Source organism: Parus major, chromosome 21 (assembly GCF_001522545.3).
Source record: "Parus major isolate Abel chromosome 21, Parus_major1.1, whole genome shotgun sequence".
In the NCBI taxonomy this organism is placed as follows: Eukaryota; Metazoa; Chordata; class Aves; order Passeriformes; family Paridae; genus Parus; species Parus major.
Genome location: NC_031789.1, coordinates 5484341 through 5508782, shown reverse-complemented (window position 1 = coordinate 5508782; position 24442 = coordinate 5484341). Strand labels below are relative to the sequence as shown.

Sequence of the window (24442 nt, the reverse complement as noted above, 5' to 3'; positions counted from 1 at the left end):
CGAGACCCAGCACACGAACGTTCTTCCCCGAAAGATGAAGAAAGCCAGCTAAAAAAACTGTCCCCACCCTCTTTTTCTGCCCCCTTTCCCTCTCCCCCTGGGCCCGGCCACTCTTTGTCCGTTGTGAGCACCCCTAAGTACCGGTAGTTAGGTTGTCTCAGCACATAATGGGTAAAAAATTCCCCGGGCAGGCCAGAAGATCAAAACAAAAAAAAAGGACACCTAACCCTCAACAAATGCTAACTTTGATAATAATAAATTTAGCAGCTGTAGGCCTTGAGCAGAGATACTTGATCCAAGTTATCTGTTATTAAAGAACACAAAAGTATTTATTTCTGGCTTGCAGGTAGGAAAACAGGTAGGGAACAACACTTGATGGTGCAGGTGAGCTCTGGGCAGGCATTGAGCTGTAAATTTTGTGTCAGAAAAGGGAGAAACCCTGCTGAGCCTTATTTCTGTAGGGAAATGCTCACAGGAATAGTGGAAAAAGTGCTAAAACCCAGCAGTTTTTAAGTCAATATGAGCTGGCTTAATTCACCCATTACACCAAAATTGTGTCTGTGTTGGTATGAGGATATGCAAAATTAAGTCTTGAAGCTTTACAGTGGTGGTCACTGATCAATCTACACTTCTAATGGCTTGATAAGACTTTATTTAATGCACTGGAAGAGTCAAAGAGAATGAAAAGACTAAGAAATGGACAATGATGTTATTTTCAAAATGTGCTGTGTGATGCTGGCTGCTTTGGGGGCTGATCAGTTGGGGGAGTTTTGGAGAAGTGTGTGATTTGCAGTTGCCTGAGGAAGCATCTCTCCTGCATGGGCAAATCTCTCTAAAGTGGAGCAATTCACTTCAGAAGATGATTCGAACTGCAAAATATGTGTATAGGGAAGAAAAAAAGCTGTTTGTTTGTTGTTTTTTTTTTCTATTAAACACTTCCTCTGTTTACCATACTGTTGAAATAATGTGATCACCAGGTTCTGGGCACTGATTTTTGTCAGCTGCTTACAGTTGGCACAATTATTGCAGCTAAAATGCTGTGGGCTGAAAGCTGGAGTATTTCCCTTTTCCCCAGTTAAGTTTTAGTGAGATTTCCTAAAACTGAGAGATTACATCTAGGCTGCTCCTTCCTGTGTCACAGTAGGCAAGGTCAGAATGTTAGATGAGGATGCAGAAATCTGCTTTTCTTATAATGGATTATTCATTCATGGTTATTTGAAATTCCCATGGGAAACTGATGTTTTCTCTGTGAATCATTTCTGGCAGAAATTCTCTACCTGTCCTTCCCTGGAATAATTACAACCCAGACAGCATCAGGGGAGGAGTATTTGCTTCAGTGAGTGAAACATTTCCACTTAGGAAGTCAATAATGCTGCTCTGGCAAGGCTCAGACCACAAGAGTGCCGTAATTCCTCTCATAAAGGTTTTGAGCAGCCCTTTCCTCCTGTTCTGCATCTCCTCTGCAGAGGAGATGGGAATGCAGGATGCACTTGGTGCCTTCTTGTGTGGAAAATGGAATATTCACATTAGGAAGGCATCCTCACATCAGCCAGCAAGGGGCTGGTGTTGGTTTTTGCAGCACTGACAACTCCTGTAAAAGCATCCAGCATCACAGGTGTGCAGCTGAGTTCCAGCAGCATCCAAAATTTGTGGCAAGGTGAACAGGGAAAGTGTGGATTTGCCTTTCTGGGACAGGGTTGGCTCTGCTGTTGGGATTCTCCGCTGGGCACTTGTCAGGATGTATCAGTGCCAGCCTGCTCTGCTATTTTCAGGTAGGGAGGGATTTTCCTCCTTTATGCTGGAGGGATTTACGTTTTATGGGTTTGTGGGAAGGCCTGGAATGTTCTTTGATCAATAATTGCTGGAACTGGCATTGCCTCCTGGGGATACTGAGAGTTCTAAGCCTGTGGTGGTTCATTTGTTCCTGGGGAGAGGAAGAAGGCCCAGTGAAATGGCAGAAAAGTTAAGGCTGGGAAGTGTCTATCCCCATCCAATGCCGTGTGGAATTTGTTGCTTCCTTCCCTAAGCATGGAATTCCTTCTCCCACTGTTAGTACCCACCTCCAGTTCCCTTGGATGAAACGGGAAGGGGTGGTGGTGGTTCTTTTTAGGGAAAAGCCCTGTAAGAGTAATTGAATTGTGGGGTTTTTTTGCATTGATGGTTGTTCCCATTTGTTTTGTCTGCCTGACTGCCTTGACTGGTTCATAGCAGCCTTTAAAAAAAACCAGTTCTGCCTCTTAGTTGAAGCAAAAATAAATAAATAAATAAATAGTCCATTTTATTCATCTCAGATCTGGAGGAAGAGAGAAAATCTCACTAGGCTCTAAAAAGGATATTCTTTGATAATTCCTGATCTCATAAAGACAGTAAACACTGATGCACCTTCAGTTCAGCAATGTCACATCCAGCCCCACAAAAACAAATGAAAGAGTTGCCCAGGGCAACTTTTGGTGATGATTAGAAGGGAGGATGATGTGAAGTTCACAAGGACAGCTGGGTTTGATGCTGTTCTCATGTGACAGGTGTTTAGATGTCACAGCAGTGAGGAAAGAGAGAGGTTGAAGCTGCAGAGATGCTGAAGCTGAGCAGAAATCAGGCTCACACTGCATGCTGGAAATGTGGTTTTGCATCAAACGATTCCTCCATGCATTCAAAAGGGAATGTTTGGCTGGAGGATGGGTTTATTTTTAGTGTTTGGTGATTTCAGTTGCTTTTATTGGTGGGTGGGAGTGTTGACAACACATCCCAGGGCCCAGACCTGCTCCTGCTGCTGGGGCTGAACACATCCCTCAGCTGGACCAGCTCCTCACCCTCTGCATCATGGCACTGGGGGAGCTTTGCTTGTGCCATCTGCATTATTCATCCCTTTGCATCCTCTTGGGCCTTTTTTTCAATTTTTGAGAAAATCTGGATGTTATGTATAGGTCAGGAGGGAGATCCAGGGATGCCCAGGGATGTTACAGGAGATTTTTACAGGCTCTACATATTGAAAGCCATATTCCTCTTCTCTGTCTTGTGCTGGTAAAGAGAGATACAGGGATTTGAGAATCTGCTTGATTTAAGAATCTGATTTAATTCAGAATTGAAGATGTGCTGCATTTGTGTGTTCACCTCATTTATCCATTGTCATGGCAATAGTTGGGAAGGCTGTCCCTGTCTCACTGATCCCAGCGTTAAATCTGCTGGGTTTATTGGAAGTGGAGCAACACCCTTTCCCTGTTCCTGCTGTAGTTTGTGGATAAATAACAGGAAAAGACTGAAACTAATCTGACATAGGCCATGTTTTTGAAAAACTGCTGTTACTTTGCAAAAACAGACCAGCACTTCTTTCAAGTATTAAAACTTCCTGTATCTTCAAATTAAAACCAAAACTGACTTAAAGGGCAAGTGAAACTCCACAGTGCTGTATTAAGATAAGATGCATGTGAGGAGACTTCCTGAAAAATAGACTGACTTTTATTGTTAAAATCGTGCTGCTGCTGTTTTCTTGGTCATTTCTTTCAATTTTATTTACGGTGCTTGCTTGTTTCTGTTGCTGTTGTGTCTCTGGTGGCTCTTGTGCATATTCTTGAGTTTGGAATCAAGGGCTGGTACTTTTTGCAGACTCCTTGCCCGGTTCTCTTCCCTCATGCACAGCTCTCTGGAGCAAGTTTTTGGATATTATTGCAGATGCTGATGAGCCTGAGAAGCCTGGTTAGTTATTCTGTCATTCCCATCAGTGCTTAAGCTGTGAGAATCCCAGTTCTGAATAAAACCGAGATTTATCTCCTCAGCAGGTCAGGCTTTTTCTGCAGCCATATCATTTTGGGGGGAAATGTGATACATGGAGTGGCATCACCTAAATTCCTGTTGTGTTTCCAGGTGTGCTGACCATGCTGCCCACGACGCCACGAGTGCTGCCGATGATCCCGCCCATCTCCAAGACCCCTCTGGAGGAAAAGTTTTAGGGTTTGCTGTGCAGATCTATGGACCTGGACCCTCATGCCAGCATGCAGGTCGGGATGCGGGTAGTCCGTGGAGTGGACTGGAAGTGGGGCAGCCAGGACAGCGGCGAGGGCAGCGTGGGCACCGTGGTGGAGATTGGCCGGACGGGCAGCCCCACCACACCAGACAAGACCGTGGTGGTGCAGTGGGATCAGGGCAACAGAACCAACTATCGCACAGGCTTCCAGGGGGCTTACGACCTGCTGCTCTATGACAACGCCCAGATAGGTGAGCAAAGCAGGGGACAGCCACTGGCAAAGCCACCTCCTGCCCCAGGTCACAGCTGCCCCATGTGCCGGCCTTTGGCACCTGCTTGTAGAGTGATGCTGAGCCTTGGTTGTGGCCAGGACATTCCTGTTTCCCTCTGTGCAAGGGCTCTGCTTGAGCAGGGCCTGGGCAAGGGCACAGCCACTGGCACAGCCACCTTGTGCCCCTTCTTTTGTGCTGGGACAGCCTTTGACACCACTTGTGCATGGCCAGAACATTCCTGTTTCTCTCTGTGCAAAGGCTATGCTTTCCTACTTTTTCTGTCTGGGAACTGAACACTTTCACTGACTTTGTCATTCTGCAGAGAGGCCCTCCCATATCACTTCACATTGTATTATTGCATCACCTGCAGTACACGATTTTTTTCCCCTTTAAAACATTCATTCATTGAGTTTCACTCAAATACCTGTTACAGTTGTGTGTCCTAATTCTGTAAAGTGTGGATTAGAGAAGTAGGTTCATTCAGAACAGTTGTGCCAGGGTTTTAATAATTTAAATAGGCCTTAAATAATTTCTGTTTATAAACAGCTGTTTCTATGCCCAACACTAAGCATGGCACCCTTCTGTGAGCAGCATTAGTGCTGTAATGAACAGAGATATTTACTTTAGACATGACTGGGATAAAAAAAATGGGAATGTAAGAAGCTGAAAAGAGGTAAACACAGGACTCAGGATTTCTAAAAAAAATTTTTTTCTAAAAAAATTTCTAAACTAGGATCCTAGGATTTCTAGGTGCATTGTGTTTGTGTGTGAAGTACTCCTGCCTGCCCTTGGCTCAGTGGAAAGCCTTTTTTGGAAGGGTTTGGCATTCTGCAGTGCCAGAAGGGTGGTTCTAAGAGCCTGGTTTTCCCTGGAATTTGTGTAGATCTCCCATTCCCTTTTGCTCCCCCAGGTGTCCGTCACCCCAACATCATCTGTGACTGCTGCAAGAAGCATGGGATCCGAGGCATGAGGTGGAAATGCAAAATGTGCTTTGACTATGACCTGTGCACCCAGTGCTACATGAACAACAAACACGACCTCTCGCACTCCTTCGAGCGCTACGAGACTGCTCATTCCCAGCCGTGAGTCCTCTTCCCCCTCAGCAGATATATGGTGCTAAGTTCCATCCTGGGGCTCTCCAAAATCTGCTGTGTGCACCCCAGGGATGTGCAAAATAATCCAGCAATAACTTAGATGTCTGCGTAATTTATAAAGAAATTAATGTAAATATATCAGCCAGTGCTTGAGTTTTGCTGATTAGGTTGCATGACCAAAAATATTTGTTCTATAGAATAATTCAAATTTATGGGGCTCAATTCCATCCTAGGGGTCTCCAAAACCTGCTGTGTGCGCCCCAGGGTTGTGCAAAATAACCCAGTAGAATCTAACTTTATAAAGAAATGAATGTAAATATATCAGGCAGTGCTCAGTTTTTACTGATTGGGTTTTCAAAGGTTTGTTCTATAGAATAATGTCAGGCTTGGTTAGGTTTTATGATGCTGCTTGAAAAAAAAGGCAGCAAACAGAAATCTGCAGTGTTTTTATAAAGTGACATAAAAATGATTTCTGCTCTGCTTTTTCTCTTCCTCAGCGTGCCCCCCCCCCCCCCCATTAAATAATTTCTCAGACATGCTTTGCTGTTCTCAGGCCACAGGGAGCCTGACAGGGATCTTGCACTCTCAAATGGTTGATTATTCTTGGGGTCTATTCATTGAAGAGCAGCACTTTCTCACTTACTCTTGCTCTGCACATTAAGTTTTTTTGGAGGTGACTGCTGCACTGATGCCAGTGGAACAGCATCTGTAATTTTATGCTTCTCCATGATTTGCCAAAACATGGGAAATCTGTTCTCCTGTCCTGAGGAAGAACTCAAAAATAGAATCACCAGTACTTTTATTTGCATCTCCTAAAGTGGGCATGAAGATGAATCATGTAATCCTCTTGCCTGCAGGCGAAGGAATAAGAGATCAGCTTATCTCTGTCACTGAATTTCTTTTTTATTTTATTTTTTTTTGCCTGCCTTTGAAAATATCACTGTGCCTTGCATCCATCTGTGGAATTAAAAGTGTAATTACTGTGCTCAAGGCAGCGGTGTGGGATTTGCAGCTGCTTTTCTTGCCTTGTGGGAGGCTCTGCCTGGAGCTGATTTTGCCAGAGTGGTGTCAGCCTTGGCTGATCCAGAATTCTGAGTCCTGGCAGAGGAGGGATGGTGCTGGCCAGAGAATCTCCCCTCTGAGCTCTGAGATTTGTGTTTATCCACCAGATTAGGGTGTTTCTGGAGCTTGTGTTAATATGAGAAGCCAGCCAGATCCTACTGCGAAATGAGCTTCACAATTTGATATAGCTATAAAAATAACACATCTCTATAAAAATAGACATGAGGGTTTTTTTTTTTCTTTTTCTATTAATAACTACTCCAAGTAGTTACTCAGGGATGCCTGCTTGTGTCTTTTATTTGAGCTTTAAGGTACATCATTATACTCACATTTAAATTAAAAATATAAAAGGCACTGCTGCAGAGCAACCCCAATTTTCTGCCTTGTGCTGGGAGTTTCCCAGGCCTGCAGGTGGGAAATTCTTTGGGCAGCAGGGCTCTGACCCTCCCCAGGAGCACTGCGATGCTGTCTGGGATCAAAAGGCAGATTTCTGGGTAATTTCTCCCCAGCACTCATCCTCCGTAGAACTTGTTCCTTTTTTTTTCTGAGGAATCTGGCTGGTGGAAGATGTATATAGTGACTTTCCCTTCCAAGGCTTGTCTGTGCCTGTGTCCAGGCTACTGCTGGAGTTGGGCAGCGCAATTCTTGCTGTCAGGATAAAAAAATGTGAAAAACGAAGTTCACTCATGTAAAATTTTAAAACAGTTTAATAAAGACAATAAGAGACATAAAGTAAAGCAAAGAATCACGGCCGGGTGCCTTGGCGCTCTACCAAGAGCACACCTGGTATCTCAGGAATGCCCTTTTTATCCCATCCTTGCTGTGAGAGGTCAATGCATATTCAAGTATGTCCCCTCCCTAGTTCTGCCTTCTTGGATCAATTTTTATTTTCTGCTGGTCAGCATATATTTTGCTGATCATCATTATTCTAGCTGGTCAGCATTATTTTGGAGTTTGGTTTCCTTTCTTCTGCAGATGGTCACTGGTCGATAAGGGCTCGGGCCCCTCATCCTTCCTGTGAGGGTAGCTGGTCTTCACATCTTTCCTCCCTGCCAGCGTCCTGGTACCGGCTTTTCGATAACAGTTTGCTCTCCATTTCCTGCTGCTGATAACAGCCTGTTTTCCACAGCTTGATCCTCCCATTGTCTTGCCTGTTTATCTTGCCTTGTCCAGAGGAAACATATTCTTACCATTCAGAATTCCTATCTAAGCCTAAAACTTGCTAAGAGAGAAAAGAATATAGTGAAAAAATATAATATATATTTATCAGAATAATTGTGAAAAGCCAATATTTACAACATGAATTCACAACAAAAAGGATTTTGGAGGATGGCCAGGAGCCCTGCCAGGGCCAGAGCTGGACTTGCCCAGAAACCACAGCTCCTCTCTGGAATCTTATGGAAGTACTGGAGAGCTCTTTGAAGGCAGAGCAGGATGTAGTGTCTGATGATGCTTTGGTGGCTTTTTGGTTGGGTGGGGTTTTTTTTTTCCTAAATCATTTGCCTTTTTTAACTTTTTTTTTTTTTCTGTGACTGTGGCTGGTTGAGTGGTTAGAGAAAATGTGATATAAATTAACTTTATTTGACAAAAACAACTCTAGGCATAGTCCAGAGTGCCTGATAACCAAATCTTTATAAAATCAGCACTATTCTGATTTACATTGCTGTGTGTTAGCCGGAATAAGGATCTTCAGAATAACAAGCAGCTGATAAAAAATGGAATTAAAACAAAATAAAAAGAGACACAGCATGAGCCTGTCAGATGTGGCAGTGATTTCTGTGAACCTCCATAAAGGGGTAAGGATAAAACAGCAGTTTAATTGGATAATGGAACTTTCCTGCTGTTCCTGCATGGCAGGTATTGATTCCAGCTGAGTTTTGGGATGGAGAGGAATTAGAAATTTTCCAGGAAGAAGTTCCCTGTTGTGGAAAGCTGCATTTTTAAAGCTGAATTAAAGGTTCATGTTGTGGCTCTTGGAAGTCACTCAGCTTTTGGAGCAAACAGGTCAGAAATGGGTTTGGTTTCAGGATTGGACCAGCGGTGGCACAATAACTGCAATAAATGTATGTTTTCTGCAGCTTTCACACAGGGAGCTGGCAAATCAAATCCATTTTACTCAGAAATGCCTTGTAGTGCAGGGGCAGGAAGCAGTGGGAACATCTTTGCTTTAATGCAAATATGATTTGTTGGTCCAGGGCTCTGGAGAGTGCTCTGCATTAAGGATGGAATGTCCTGGTGTGAAACAAAGGGCACGGAGCACCTTTGAACAATGCCAAGGAGAGGATTTCTGTGGAATAAGGGAGGTCTGAGCTGTGGAAACACTTTGCCTTAGGCACTGCAGCATCCTTTTCAAGAACAGAAATTGCCTGCTTATGACTCACTGGGACTATTGCTTAGATCACTAATCTCTCTTTTTCTTCTTTTGTTGGTTTTTTTTTTCCTTCTAAATTAAGTAGAAGATAAAACCTTCTGCAGTTCCCTAAGGACAGAAAGAGAAAATCAGAGTATTTAAAAGTTGTGATAAATGCTGTGTGGATTTGGGTTTTGTTGTTGAGTCTCCTTTAGAGACCAGGATTCTCCCACCTCCTTTCTCTGGCAAGGCTTGGGGATCCTTTGCTTCTTCACAAATTCCTGCTTCTGCTGCCAGAGCCACCCTTGGCCACCTGAACCAGGAAATGCCAGAACACCCGGTTTGTAGCAGGTCACTAATCCCAGGATTTAGGAGGATTTAACCCCAGACAGGCACTGCAGAAGACTCACAATCAGTTTTCTAAAGAGGCTTTGAAGATACCTTTACCTGAAGGCTATTTCATCTCTTAAAATGACCTGAGTTTGATCTTGAGGTGATAGGAAGTGCTGATTTTTTTTTTTTAATTTTGCTATTTGAGGTAATCTCTCCCTGACCTCCTAATTTGTTATTTTTTATTGGTCTTGTTTGATTTGAATTTTATGGCTGTTGTGGCAGAGGCTGTCATCCTTGGCTTAAAAGGATGGAACAGCTCGGTTTTACTGAAGAGCTTTTTTCAGAGTTGTATCCATTTGCTGATTATATAATTGGAAGATAAATCAGTGTCTGTGGCAGGGCAGCAAAGCAAAGCTCATCAAGTTTATATTAGAGCTGGAAAAGTCAGGCACACTCTGGTGAGTTGTGCAAATAATCAAATGTGAGGTAATCTCATGCAAAATATGAATGTTGTTATATTCCCATGCAGCAACATTTTGCTTGGATCACCTGCTCAGGCTGGGGCTGAGTTGAATTTCAGATGTGGTACATTTTACCCAGACTGTGTTCTAGCCTTCTCCACCAGTAAATCACAACCTCAGTAGTTTTTCACAAGCCCTGGTTGGTTTTCCTCTGGCAAACAATGGAGCTGGAGGAGCCAGTTAGTTGCACAGGGAAATGTTTTGTGTAACCAAGCACAAGAAATACAAATGTTTTCTCCCATTGTGTTTTATGCTGTAGTCAAAACAGAAATTGCAGTTATTTTCATCTATAATTCTTAAACCAGCTCTGTCTGGTGGAGTTACCAGCTGGATTTGGAAACCAGATCCAGGAACAAGTGTGTGCTCTGATTTAGTGCAGACCCATTCAAGGCAGCTTTAATAATCCAGCCTCCCATCTGTGGCTGCTTCTGCTGAGGGTTGAGCTAATCCAGCAGCTGAGTGACAACTGCTGTATGTTTCATTACTGGGCAATAAAGGGATGCAGGTTTGTTTACATAGTAACCTCCTCAACAGGTGTTTATGCAGTGGCAGCTTAAGCTAAGAAATTTGGGTGAGGAATATTTGGAATCAAATTAATTTATTAATATGAATTTATTATTTTTTATATGTTAATGAATTTGTGTGATTTTACTTTAGGAAAAAAACCACGGTGATTTACAAGATAAACTGCCTGTGCCTCCTTAAAAAACCCCGAACTTGAACACCAAGGTGTATTGTCATACTGGGGCTTCCCTTGTGTAATTTGGGTTATTCTGTTTGATTCCTAGAACATGGATTGTTTTTCCATGACATATATTATCTTTATCTTTTCTGGAATTACATGATCAAAACTGCAAGCAAGAGAAACCTTCACTGAACCAGCTTTAGCCTGGATTTTGAACTAATAATGATGTTTAGAGGATGACAACAAGACATTTTCACTCCGTGTGCTCAGAGGTGTTTCTGCATCTTCTCAGTGCAATATTCTGCCTTTAAGTGCTCTGGATGAATATCTCTGAGAGCACAGTTGTGAAAAACTGTCTGCAGGAACCCTTACAGTTTCCATGTAGTAGTCTTGGTCTGAAACCTTTCCTGCTGTGGCTTTCCAGAATAGGATTTGATCCGAGTTACTTTGGGGGTTACCAAAAAAACACAGCTTTTACTTATAAGGATGTGTTACAAAGATACAACTGGTTTTGTGAAGAACTGGGCCTTGTCAAGGAAGCAGAGGATCGAAAAGAAAAAAATCTAGGTAAAGACAGTTACTGAAATAGGTTTCTGTGATCCTGATCTCTCTCCAGCGTCCTCGTCTTAGTCTGGCTCCAGTAGCCATCTGTCAGAACTGTCTCCCTTTATCCTTTGCTGGAAGAGCTTCAGGAAAAGCTTTGCTGGAGGGATTAGAAAACCTGGAATTTCTTGCATTGACATCACTTTTGCCTGTAGTTCCTGCAACACCTTCATGTTGGCTTTTCTGGAGGTGGATCTTTGTGTGTCCTGGCAGGGATGTGGCTTTGTGTCTGCCATGAGTCGAAAATCTGGTTTAGAGCTATGCCTTTCTGAAGGGATTCATGTGATATTTATGGCCTGCCCCCTTACAGGGTGACCATCCTTCCTGCTTCCTGGTCCCCTTCATTGTGTTTATTTCTTCAGATAAGAGCTTTGTGCAGAAGAAAGGTCTCACAAAACACATCAACGATGCCTGGTGCGAAGGAGCTCTGGCTTGCTGCTGCAAATTAAAAGTAGTTTTTGTTTCAATTTCTCCAGATCAGTTGATTTGGATCTCCCATCCCTCTCTTTAAAGCAGGGGTGATGCTGCTGTTCCAGATGCTGCAGCAGAGTTCTCAGGGATGTCAAAAACCAAATAAGCACCTCAGAGAAACTTGAGCACAGGCAGAACATCCCCAGGGAGTGGTTCCCATCATGCTGGAGAGAGCCATAACTTCATTCTATATAGTACATGCTCCCAAGTGCTTTCTGGGCTCTGCAGTAATGTAATATCCTTGGAATTTGTAGGGCAGAAATGGCTGCAGACTTGTGCTATGACAATCAACATTGTTATTAAAGGCAGTACCACAGTGATTAAATTTATCCCGGGGGTATTTTTGCATCACATGGAGTAACTTTGGTAGTTATCCAGTATTTGGAGCAAAATGTTGAATTAGATTGGTAAGAATCATTGGCTGAGGAGATCTGGTGCTTGCATCACTCTGGTGGTACTGGTCAGCAGTTGTTTAATGCAGGGCCAGAATTTTGGTAAGGCTGGTGAAGGAGGACAGTTCTGGTGGGTGGCCCCCAGCATTTTCAATCTGACAGAAGATGGAGTTTCTTACATTTTCCTTCTTTAAGGAAGCTCAGCTTCCTAAATTGATCACAGCTTTGTTTTTTTGGTCCCCATCCACAAATTTCAGAGGAAGTGGCAGGTTAATGTGAGAGTGTTAAGATGGGGAATGACCACTGTTACATGATAATCCAAGAAGGTTTTTCTTCTGCTAAGAACAGAGTGAGTGGTGGGTATTTTGCTATTTAAGCATCTTAAGCTCCGTTTGGTGCTTTATTTTACTGTCACTAAGAATCTTTGCATTGAATCTCATCCCATGTGAGAGAAGGGTTTGGAAGAGAGAATTATTATTTTTATCACTTTGTCTCAGGGCTTGGCTCAGCCATCTTTGATAAATTTTTAGAAGAACATTGAACAAAATGCAGTGAGAACATCTGAACTGTTTCAGAGGCTGTACCCAAATCCACGCTGGTTTTTGAAGCCAGTCTGTAGTGCCTGACACAGTGCAATAAAATGAATGCTGAGCAGTGGCTCTTTATAGCTGAGCTTTTTCCTCCACTGTCATTATCTTCTTTCATAACAATATCCAGCCTTGATGGTGCTTAAACCAGACATAATCTCAATCCTCCAAATACAGGGCCTTCATCTTTCTCCTGTTAAACTCCAGCCTGGGTAATTAATGAACATTCAGTGATTATAAGAGCAAGGCATAAATAATCTCTCCCTCTTTTGAAATATGAGGCTGTAAACCACAGGTGGGAGATCTGGAGATAGGTTAAGAAACGTAAAAGACTTAAGCATTTGCTGGAGAAGTAAACAGTAAGTTCAAGCATAAGCTTTTTATCCTCCCGAGTCTCCACCTTCCCTCTGGAGGTATTAGATGGAAAATAGATGCAGTGCTCTGAGGTCAGCCCTACCCCCAGGAAGCTTCCCCTCCCCTTGCCCTGTGGAACAGCTGCTGAACTTGGGTTGCTCTGTCTGGGCTGGGAGTTGCCAAGAGCCTGTCTGGCTCCAGGGGCATGGATTGGGACACTTTTGCAGTTACCTAGAAAAGGGGATTGTACCCTGGGTGAGCATCTAGGCAGGTCTCTGTGGATTTTGGTGGCTTTGTGGCAGCCTGGGGACAGCACACACAGAGCCAGCAGAGAGATTGCTGTGACATTATGGGAATTGGGAGCTGCTTTAACAGGACATCAGACCCCCTGTTCACTATCACGTAGGTACCTTTTTCTTTCTCCCTGCCGCTGGAGTGGGGTGTGGGGTGCAGGGCAGGTGGGAAGGTCTGTGAGAGTCTGGGAATAGTCCAGCCACAGCACTGCTGGTGTGAGCTGCTCTGATTTTCTGGTTGCAGAATGTGCTGAGCTCCATTAATGCCTCTGTGCAGGCCCAGTAATGTCCATTACCCTAAAGTGAAGGATGGTCCTCATGTGACAGCCATCAGCTGGAACAGAGCTTTGTCAATGTCTGTAACAATAGCAAATTCACTTATTTCCTCTGATTTTGTTTTTCCAGGGTCCTAGTGAGCCCTCGACAGAATCTGACTCGCATCACATTAAAAGGGACTTTCCAGGGGGCTAAAGTGGTCCGTGGGCCTGACTGGGAGTGGGGTAACCAGGATGGTAAGCTGCCTTTGGGATGTCCTGTAGAACACCATTTGAGTATACATATATGTATATATGTCTGTGTATATATATGTCTATATGTGTATATATGTGTGTGTGTGTCTGTGTGTGTGTGTATTTTTTTATGTATATATAAAGTATTCTTTTATTTTTGCTGGTTAAAAATCCTCATCTTGAGCAGCAGCTTCTAGAGGACTTGTTCAGGTGATGCAGGTGCCTGTTCTTTAGAGTAATTAATATCCATTGTTTCCTTGTGTTTGTTGTTTGTCACATATCTGTGACATAAACCACATCCAGGGTGTGGGGAGGAAGTTTTGCTGCTCATCTTTCATAGATGTGAAAACCACTGGGAACCATCCTGGAAGCTCTTATGTAAAATTGTAAATGCACACCATGTTACAAGAAAATGAAGACTCCTCTCTTCTTGAAAAAGCTTTAATTGATAGTGAAAGTTTATCTGATTTTGTGTACAGTATCTATTTTCTTTTGGAGTTCTGTGGAGTGTTCTTATTTGGATACTTCCAAGAACAGTGAGGAGAAATTATCTCTAAGGAGGGTTTCACATGCTGCACTTATGAAAGACTCTGTGATTACTGGAGAGTGGTTCCAGCTTTCTACAGGAATTGAAACCTTCAGGCTGAAAATGCAGTGGGACAAAAATGCCTTTTTAAAGCTGCTTTTGGGTTATAATGCTTGTCCACAGGTCCCTGATAGCAATTTCTGTGTGGTGGTCCAGGGCTAAAGGACCTTTCCTGCCCGTTTGTCCCAGAGCCCTGCACACACACTGTGGTGTTTACAGCTCCTTTTGCCCCTGAAGAATTAAGTCAAAAGTTCAAAGGTTTCCAAAGTTGACTCTGCCTTTTATTGCAGCTCTGAGTTCAGCGGAGGATGTGGATTCTTGCAGGGTCTGAGTGCAGAAGGAGCTTATGCTCAATACAGCTTATCCATCCTTTTGAGATCAGAGCAGCATTTACATGTCTGAGACTTGTGTTGCTTATGGTGGTGCTGACCTGAAAGCAGCTCCCTGAGCAGGAGCAGTGAGAGGAACTCTAAATCCCCCCCTCAGCTGTTCTCTGGTTTTGGTGGAGCTGCCCCCATCCACAGCCATGTCATGAGTAGAACTGCCACCAGTGTTTGTATTGTGCTTTTTAGATGTGCTGGTAAATGAGGAATTCAGCTCCTTCAAAGCTGTTAGATTTCAGGACTTTGTAGACAATCAGAAGTTCCTCAGTGTGACAGATGTTGCTGTCCCTGTTTGGGGAAATGATGGGACTTGCCCAAGTGCACCACAGAGTGACTGTGGGGTTGGGAATTTGCAAACCCTGGTTGCCTTCACAAGGCTCGGATGTTGTCCCTTGGATCAGAGCACAGCCCAGTGCTCAGCCATGTTCACCTCCACACATCCATCCTCCTGTTCTGGATTCTTCCAGCTGCTCCTTGCTTGAAGAAAACAAAGTTTATTTGATGTTCCCCCACATGGATGGTGTTGGGGAGAGATTTAAAGATCCTGGGTGGGTTTTGCAGCACTGCTGAGTTTTTTTTTTGTTGCCACAGTGTGGTGCCATGACACCATGTGTGTGTTCTCTAACTAGGCCATGCTCCTGCATAGCAGGAATTCTCCACAGAATCATTCCAAAATGAACAGCTCGCTGGGTTTCAGCAAATTTAATGCAGAGATTCCCTCCTAAGTGGTCAAAATGAGTTGTCTCATGATCCTGTTTTCCTGACTTTCACTTCTTTTCCCCTCAGGGGGTGAGGGTAAGACTGGCCGTGTGGTTGATATCCGGGGCTGGGATGTGGAGACCGGCCGCAGTGTTGCCAGTGTCACCTGGGCAGATGGAACCACCAACGTCTACAGGGTGGGCCACAAGGGAAAAGTGGACCTCAAATGTACTGTGGAGGCTTCTGGGGGCTTCTACTACAAGGAGCACCTCCCAAAATTAGGTGGGTAGAGACAAATCTTTGCTGAGTGAAGTCTTTGTTGAGAAGTTGTGATTGATGTGGCCATTGGCACTGAAGACATTTTTTGTTTGGAAGACATAAAACCACCTCCCAATTTTCTAAAGTTCTCCCATAATGACCATCATTTGAGAGAATTTGGTTTGTGTGTCAACATACTGCTTGATCTCAGAGTGCTTAATGAAATATTTTGGACTTTCAGTAGTAAAACCATCAGATACCCACAGTTGTATCCCAAGGAATATACAAATTCTGCTGGAAGTGCAGGAAATTCCCACTCTGTTACAGAGAATTCCAGTTTTCTCACTTCTGTTACATTTGCCGATCCAGATCTTTTAATTCTTCAGGCAAGCTGTTGTCCACTGTGCTTTTAGAGAGCAAACATTCTCCTGGTAGAGCCAAAAGTGTGTTCAAAGGGGGAATGTGACCAAAGGAAGACTTTGAAGAATGGAACAGACAAAAATTAGAAAAAGTGATGGGAAAAGGTGATGTCTCTACTGGCAACTTGCTGCAAGCCCCCTTTCCTCTTAAGTCCAAGGAAGCTCCTTGTGGTTTTGGACTTGAAGCTTTTTTTTTTACCCAGGTGTAATGTAGTTGTGGGGTTGTTTTTTTTTTAATGAAGTGCAGGGACCATCTTTGACCTGAAGGAAACCAGAGGGGCCTGTTCTTGTGTTTGCAGCAGCAGAATCAGGGTTTTTATCAGACTTTTCAGAGAAAACTTTTCAGGCAGATTTTTATCAGTCTTTCTCACACTTTTCTCTCCCTGAGTAGTTTGGCAAGAACATGAGGCAAGGGAAGGGTTGGATGAGGAACTTATTTCTGAGGGTATGGCTGCATGAGAAGGGTAGGAGGGTAAGGAACTCCTCAGAGTGAATTCTGTGCCTGCCTGTGGAGAGCAGAACTAATTTTGGGTGCTGTGTGGGTGTTACTGAACAGCAATTGTGGGTGAATGGATTGCTAAGAACAGTTCCTGCTGTCTGCCACAGCTTGAGAGGCATTCCCTGCTCTGCAAAGGGACAAAATGTATCTCGTTAGAGCTGCTTATGCTTTATTAATATCCAGTTATAGTTAAATGCTACTGATTCCTCTGTTGCCCTATGGAGTGTATAGGGCATGAAAGGGGGTTTTCACCATTTTGCTCTAATTAATTTTCAACCCTTCTAACAAAGTGAGGCACCCAAGATGTGTGACTGCACCCTGCATGCCTGTGGGTGCTGTCCTTGTTGTCCCCAGGGAAACCAGCTGAGCTGCAGAGGAAGGAGAGCACAGACAGGCATCCCTTCCAGCATGGGGACAAAGTGAAGTGCCTGCTGGACATTGACATCCTGCGGGAGATGCAGGAGGGCCATGGAGGCTGGAATCCCAAAATGGCTGAGGTATGTCCCTGGATTCTCCCTGGATACAATTCCAGCCTCTCCCTCATTCTGCACTGCTCAGGAAGTTACCTGAGAACATCGTCATGTGACCTTAAAGTTGAACTGAATCACAAATACAGATTTTTTTAGTGATAGTACACTGGAGTCAGAATTATTTTTAGGCTCTGTTGGATGAGAATAGCCTTGTGGATCCCTGCAAAAGTCTTGGAAGCAGAAAAAAAACCCCAAAAACTGCTGGTTTGTTTGTTTCTAAATGAGCCATGGATCTTTTCTCTGTTGTTCTGCATCCATTCCTTGTTTGGCTTCTTTTGTTCTGTGCATTACTGGTAATTGCGGTTATGTTTTGTCAACAGTGGGCTCTGTCCCTGACCACAGCTAATTTCTCAGCCCATGTCATATTTTTGGAGCTTAGTCTTGCCTTTAAATTGAAGAGCCACCAGTCTGCAGTCACCTGTTGTTTAAAAAAAAAAAACAGAGAGTAGAGGAAATAAAGATAGATATGGCAGCTATTACTGTAAATAACATGAACAAATGCTATAAAACTATCAAGATATATTAAATATCTATCCTGGCCCAACCTGCCCTATAGTTGGGCAGACTTTTTGAAATCAGGCTTTAAAATGTAAAGAGAAATTCTGTCATTTCAGTTTCAATGTGGAAATCTCTTAAGTGAGCATCAGCCTCTTTTTTTGGGGGGTTTTTTTTCAGCCTGGCAGGCAGGAACTTGTCATCTTCTGATGAACTTTAACAAAGCTGCCAGTGGTGCCATGAGATTTTTTTTTTTTCCAGCTCAGGAATACACCCCCTAAAACAGAGAAACAGGAACCTCCTGTCACCTCAGAAATTGGCATTTTTAACCTCTTTATAAGCCATGAGCTGCTCAAGACCTGCCAGAACAGCAGATCTAGAACCCTGCACTGCACAGTTATATTTTGTTTTGTGTACCTTGCCCTTTTTCCCCCTCTCAGAGTTTGCCTTGCTCGTATTTTATAATGCAGAACGACGTTGGATTCCCTGCCCACCTCGGTCATTTGGAAAGAGGAAAACTTGTGCTGCATTTTCAACCATTTCTGCACTTAACTCTTATCCCCCTCCTCCCCCAATATGCTGCTCTTTCAGAGGGCCTTTCAGAGGAGTTTTTCCCCTCCTTTTTGCAGAAAATTTCATGCAAACATTGGAAATGCTGGGATTAATTGGAAAATGCAGAATTTAGGATTTGGAAATGGTGGGATTAACACGAAAATGCAGAATTTAGGACTGGGAAATGCTGGGCTTAGCAGGAAAATACAGAATAAAGGTTTGGGAGCACTGTGGATGGGAAATGCTGGGTGATTTAGCCATCTATACCTTGGCTACCTTCTTTCCCCACTGTTAAACAACGTGATTTATTTTGGGCTTTCCCCTCCTGTTTTTGTTTTTGTCAAAAGTTCATTGGCCAGACAGGGACCGTGCACAGGATCACAGACAGAGGGGACGTGAGGGTCCAGTTCAACAGTGAGACCCGCTGGACTTTCCATCCTGGAGCCCTGACCAAGGTAGGTGCTGCATGTGGCCTGGAAATGCTGCAAGGAAATCACTGAACCTGCTGGGTTAGGGCTTAGTGTGTCCCCAGCAGGTCCTGAAGGAACACCCTGCTCCTCTAAACACTATTGTCCTGTTTTATGAGCTTTTCTGTTTGCAAGTCCTTAATGTAAACTCCATTTCTTAATTTCAGCTTCCAGTCCCTCATCATTCTGCAGCTGCCTTGCCTTTGTAATGAACCTTTTCCCCACATAATTTCCCTTTGATTTTTTTGTGTCTCCACGTTGTTCTTTTTTGCATCTTTGTCTCACTTCTCTCTGATTTCTTCTGAGTCTTTAATCCAGCCCTTCTAATTTTGTGACTGCATTTCCAAAGCTCACAGCTCTGGCCTTCCCCAGAGGTTTGAAGACTTGAGAAGCAGATGATTAGAAATAGAGATAATTAGGTATAGAAGAAGCTTCTGGAAAACCACAAAATCCTGATCTGAGCAAGGTTACAATGCTAAAAACTCCCAATACCAGTGGAAAATGCAGTGTCAGACTGTTTACACAAAATTAGTCTGCTCTGAAAAGTGTGTTTTGACACTGCTCCCTTCCTAGCTCAGTGAGCAGTGTCTGACAAATTGCCAGCACAGATAAACCCTGGTTTCCCTTTTCAGTTTTAAATAACAAACAGATTTAGCTTCCTTATTAAAGCAAATTAAGATCTCCAGTGCCAAGCCAGGTGTAGCAAGGACCAAGAAAACTTCCATGCTTTATCCGGTATTAATTATAAACAATTTGGAGCAAAATAAATTAAGAAACAGCCTGTTCCAAATTATTTCCCTACTTAAATGTGTACTTGGCTTAAAAGAGAATTGGATTGTGTTTATTTTGCAGCTCAGTGGTTACAGCTTTCTTGATAGTTGCATTTATGTTTTGCAGTGCTGTTTTTTGACTCAGCAGGTGTCTTGTTTGTTGGGATTTTGGGATTGGGGTGGAGGGGCTGATCACTATTCATTTTTTGTCTGTGTGTGTGTGTGGCTTAATTCCCCAAAAGCTTATGACTTTCTTTTTCTTGTAGCTCAACACCTTTTGGGTTGGTGATGTGGTCCGGGTGATAGATGATATGGAAACAGTGAAGCGGTTCCAACCTGGTCATGGGGAGTGGACAGATGAGATGGCACCTGTGAGTGCGCGCCAGTTCCAGGACAGTCCAGTAACCTCCTGAGCTTCCCCAAGCCCTCAGCACTTAGACATGGGCTTGTAACCCCCAGAATTCTTGCAGGGAAGCCCCTGCCCAGCCCCTGGTGCTGGTGGCTCTCGGTAACACCATTGTGTCCACGGCATCCAAACAGGACAAGAGTGAATCCAACAAAAAGGATTTGGCTGCCACCAGCTCATGTGAGAGGTTTCCATCACCAAAGTCCTCTTATGCCCTTCCTGGTTCTCTGGAATGAGGCGAGGAGGTGAAAAATCAGCCCAGTATAGCTAAAAAGTGGGATACAGGTTCCTCCAGGAGCTGCTAAAGCCCAGAGGAAACCATCCACAGTCCCAGCTTGATCAGTTCTATTCAGCACCTCCTTTCTCAGCCATTTCCAGTGTGTCTGGGAAAACCCTTCTAGGGCAAACCAGTGAAAGAGAAACTGGTGAGAACCCTCTGGTGTCCTCGAAGTGGGAGCTGTCTGCAAATGTGTCACTTGTCCAGTGCTTCTTTTCACACAGCAGGAGCTGCAGCTTTACGAAAAAAACAAACAAAAAAACCCCGGCTTTGGGTCTGAGAACTGCAGCTTTGGGGGAAAAAAAAATCCTCTTTTTTCCTTGCAGACCCTGGGGCACATTGGGAAGGTGATCAAGGTCTATGGGGACGGAGATCTGCGAGTGTCAGTGGGGGGACAGTCCTGGACCTTCAACCCTGCCTGCCTGACAGCCTACCAGAGGGAGGAGGAGGCAAACCTGATGACCACGGAGAGTGCCAAGGAATCCAAAAGTGAGGGACAAACCTGGTCCTCCAGGGGCTGGGAGCTCTTTGGTACAGCTCTTTGGATGGTGGCAAAATCCAGATGTTCTTCCCTAGATGGAGAACTAAAGTCTGGCTGTGTCTTACTGGGCAAACAAAGCTGGGCCTTAAGAAAATGCAGGATTTAGGACTTGGAAGTGCTGGGATTAATGGGAAAATGCAGACTAAAACCCAGCTGTGCCTTACTGGGCAAGCAAAGCTGGCCTTGACAGGAAAATGCAGGATTTAGGACTGGGAAATGCAGGGTTTAATGGAAAAATGCAGAATTTAGGACTCAGAATTGCTAAGCACAGCTCTGCCGTAGATGCAGTATTTCCCTCATCCTTGTATTGTCTCAGTTCCCTGTTCCATCCTGTTTCCTGTACAAAGACACTGATTCTTGAGGGCTTGTGAAATATTCCCAGGTCCGTGTGTGGAACTGTTGTGAAATCAACAATTGTTTTGCCTAATCTGCCCTGAAATTGAGTTTGGGATCACATGGTGCATGGAGAAGATATTTTCTGGTACTTTGCACATCTGTTCAGAATTTTTTTTGTGGCTTGACCATCCTTATTTCCTCTGGGTGTCAGGATCATGTGGAAGAGAGCACAGACTTGCCAGAATTTTTTTATTTTCCTGATGTAGATGGATCTGGAACTGTTTGCTCAAATCAGACTTGAGGCAGAGCTTGCAAAATTTTTAACTTTGCACTGCTGGGGAGCTGTGACACCTCTGTCCCCTCAGACACTGAGATGTGTGGTGACAGGTCCATTTTTGTCTTTTTTTCAGGTACTTTGGTGACTGTCCTGGAGAAGCTGCTGTCACAGAGGACAGAGTCAGAGCACACAGGGTGCCTGGTCATTTGTGCAGCCCTCAACAACACAGCCAAAGTCCGGGAGCTCCTCCAGAAATACCCAGACAAGGCAAGTTTGGAGGACAAAAATGGCTATTTTTCCTTTGTCTCTGCTTTTTAAAACATCATCATAAAAGGTTGTAGTCAAGCAGGGGAAAGGATGCTAGAAAAACAATAGCTTTGTCAGGCTTAGTGATATCTCCTAACGGTTGAAACATTATTTTGATGCAATTTAGGATTACATTCACAAGTTAAATGTGCATATTTTATGCCTCTGATTTGTGGCAATAAATTTGTACTAAAGTCCTTACACTACGTTCCCCAAGCTGGCTTTTCCCCCATTTCCTGCGTGGCCACTGCAGCTGCAGAATGAGGGGGAGAGGGGTTTATCTGTAGGAAGACAGGAGCAGATACCAGAGGATCTGCTGGAAAAGAAAGGCAGGGGTTGTGTCTGGCTGCACTTGTCCTTAAAGGATCTTGTAAAATCACATTGTTGGAATCAGGAGGCAGAAAAGCTGCCCAGATCTGTGCAGTGTCTTATCTCATGTCTGACTGGAGCAGGAACTGGGCTGGACTTGTTGCTGGACAATTTCTGTGCTTGCAGTGTGCCAAACTGTCAGGATGACATCTCCTGAAACCTCCTTCAGGGAGGGGCTCGGGGTTTAGGAACAGGGGAGAAAAAAAGTGTCACCAAAGTCTTTCAGTAGTGTGTCCTTGGAAACCATGGGTGACAAAAACAGGTTTTGCTGTGGCTGTGGGGCTGTGACCCAGGATCAGCTCTGGAGGAACCCCTGTGAAGCTGATTTAGTGGTTATTTGTCTGCTATTTATTATACTTCTTTATTTATAAACTTTATTTGGCTTCTGGGAAGGAGACACAAATACCTGCAATTTTTAAATTGATCCCAGATAGGAAAGTCCCAAGAGTAAGGAATCCATTATATGATCTGTCATTTTTATGAGACTTCAATTTCTACTCTAATATTTATATTAATAAATTAGCTATTTCTGTTAGAGTCTTACAGAGAGATCAGGCTGGATTTGAGACTTACTTAGAGGAAGTTGGAATTGCTTGGCAGGGTTTTTCCAGCTTATCAGCACTGTCTGCCCCGTGTAAATGGAAGAGCAGCAGTGACCTCTAATTCCTCTGCCCAAAGGACTCGCCCATCATTTTGAGCCTATCCAGGGAAGTGCTGCCTCTCCTGTGCTCTAGCTGCTGCATAAAATCAGCTGCAGGGAAAAAACCTTGATTATTAACTTGTTCTTCTTGCCAGTCTGCTGGGGTTTTGTGCTTCCATCTCCACTTCTTAGCCTCCCACTGGCTTCAGTAGCTGCTTTGCCTTTTTTTACATCTTGTTCTTTAACTCTCCAAAGCTCTCACTGCAGCACTTGAGCCCTGAGATCTCCCCTGCAGCCACTGCTCCCACTGAAGTACCTACAGCAGCACAGCACAGTGGGGACTTGGCACCTCCAGAGCCTTATGCAAAGCTGATTTGATTTCCTCACACATTCTCCTCTTGGGAAGGGAATTGTTGGCAGAGATACCAAGGAGTGTTATGCTCACAGGCACAGAGCAATTTGGCAGCAGGGCTCTGCCATTGTAGAGCTCCCAGCTCTTTTCTCTCACTTATATCCTCTTGACTAAACGTGCTGTCCCCTTTCCCTTCCAAAATGTTCTGGAACAAGGTCAGCTGGGAGCTGCTGGCCAGAGACAGGAGCCAGCAGGGCACAAACCCTTTGGCATTTCTGGGATGTTCTCACCCTTCTCTGGGCACAGGACAAAGGCATCTCTAATTTTCTGTGTCTCTGTCTTTCCCAAAGGTTGATGCCAAGAACCAGGGCAGGACTGCCCTGCAAATTGCCTCTTACCAGGGGCACCTGGAGGTGGTGAAGATGCTGCTGCAGGCACATGCCAATGTCGACCTGCAGGATGACGAGGGGGACACAGCACTGCACTATGCAGCCTTTGGGTAGGACACCTCCCCTCCTGCTGTCCCTGATGGAAAATTTCTATCCTAGATCCAAATGGACACTCTATGTGAAGGATGTGTGGCTGGTGGAAGCTTTTCTCTGATTTTTATGTTGGGAATTGACGTTTGAGCTTCAGCCCACAGGAGCATTTCTTTTTCTACAGCAGCATCCTTCTTTCCAGAAGGATTTCTACCTAGCACAGGATTTCTTAGCCTGAGCATTTTGTATCCTTCACAGCTAGTTCAGTTTCTATGCTTGGAATTTTCAAGGAGGATCAGAAAAAAAAAATTGATAAGGAGGTTTTAGTGATGATTTTTTTTTCAGGGAATGGGGGACATGATTTAATTATTTGAGATCAGTTTGTTTGGTTGGTTTCTCTAAGTTTGTGCATTTTCCAGAGCAAGATGAGATTTTGAATTTTGTCATCAGTTACCAGGGAAGAATTCATCATTAAGAGTGGGAATTCCTGTTGATTTAGATAAGGGAGTGCAAATTAGGAAGATTTTTTGAGTTTTTTTTAACACTGAGAGGAAGTGGGGTGGGGCTGAGATAATACAAAACCTGAGTTCTTTTGCTTTGTGAAGAGAAAGAATTTACTGTGTTGACTTACTGGATTGATTCTGATCTGGTTTTGTCCTTGCTTTAAACCAGAAACCAAGCTGAAGTTGCCCATGTGCTGCTGGCTAAAGGAGCCAGTGCAGACCTGCTGAACAATGCCAAGTGCACAGCCCTGTACATTGCTGTCAGCCAAGGGTTTACAGAGGTGGTGAGGGCCCTTTGTGAGCTCAACTGTGATGTCAACCTCCCAGTAAGTTTGGGACTGCAGGGATTTGGGGCAGGGAGGTGTTTGAGGACTTTCTGAGGGGGCTTTTGAGGGTTTGGTTTTGTTCTTTTTGAGGTGGGGAGATGCTTCTTAATGTCTCCCACCATTTGTGGCTTTGTAGAATTCAGAAGTTGTCCTCTGAAAATGCACTGGGAAATATTCCTGAATTTCAGTACCCTGAAATTCCAGGTTTGAGTCTGACCCTTTTTCATCACATCAGCATTCTCTACTGGACTCAGGCTTCCAGGGAGAGCTGAGCTGCTGTTCCTGTGTGTTGTGGCCACACTTCTGTTCCCAGCAATAAGATTTTAGAGATTTTTTTTAAGGCAGGCAGTGATGGTGACTTGAACCCAGCCCATTTTTAGGGTTTGTTTGTATGCTGGTGGGGCCGTTGTGTGCTGGGTCAGTCCCTCGAAGCTGGTCAGGAGTTTCAGCAGCTCACAGGGGGTTTTCTTGGAGTTTCTGAGGTT

At 44.1% G+C, this 24442-nt stretch overlaps 1 protein-coding gene across 5 annotated transcripts in view; it reads left to right on the top strand.

Annotated features, from left to right (window-relative positions):
* The window catches only part of MIB2 (mindbomb E3 ubiquitin protein ligase 2), a 40242-nt gene that overhangs the window by 7693 nt on the left and 8107 nt on the right, over positions 1-24442 (top strand). The window contains exons 1-12 of one of the 5 annotated variants that reach the window (XM_033519279.1): positions 3472-3693; positions 3862-4212; positions 5144-5315; positions 13384-13490; positions 15243-15437; positions 16686-16828; positions 18256-18363; positions 19412-19516; positions 20155-20317; positions 21116-21249; positions 23000-23148; positions 23801-23957. In XM_033519279.1, coding sequence (XP_033375170.1) covers positions 3966-4212; positions 5144-5315; positions 13384-13490; positions 15243-15437; positions 16686-16828; positions 18256-18363; positions 19412-19516; positions 20155-20317; positions 21116-21249; positions 23000-23148; positions 23801-23957 — 1680 coding nt within the window. In that variant the 5' untranslated portion in view covers positions 3472-3693; positions 3862-3965. Of the gene's footprint in view, positions 1-3471; positions 3777-3861; positions 4213-5143; positions 5316-13383; positions 13491-15242; positions 15438-16685; positions 16829-18255; positions 18364-19411; positions 19517-20154; positions 20318-21115; positions 21250-22999; positions 23149-23800; positions 23958-24442 lie in introns of those variants that run through there. The other 4 variants (XM_015648287.3, XM_015648286.2, XM_033519278.1 and 1 more) reach the window with 4 other exon arrangements.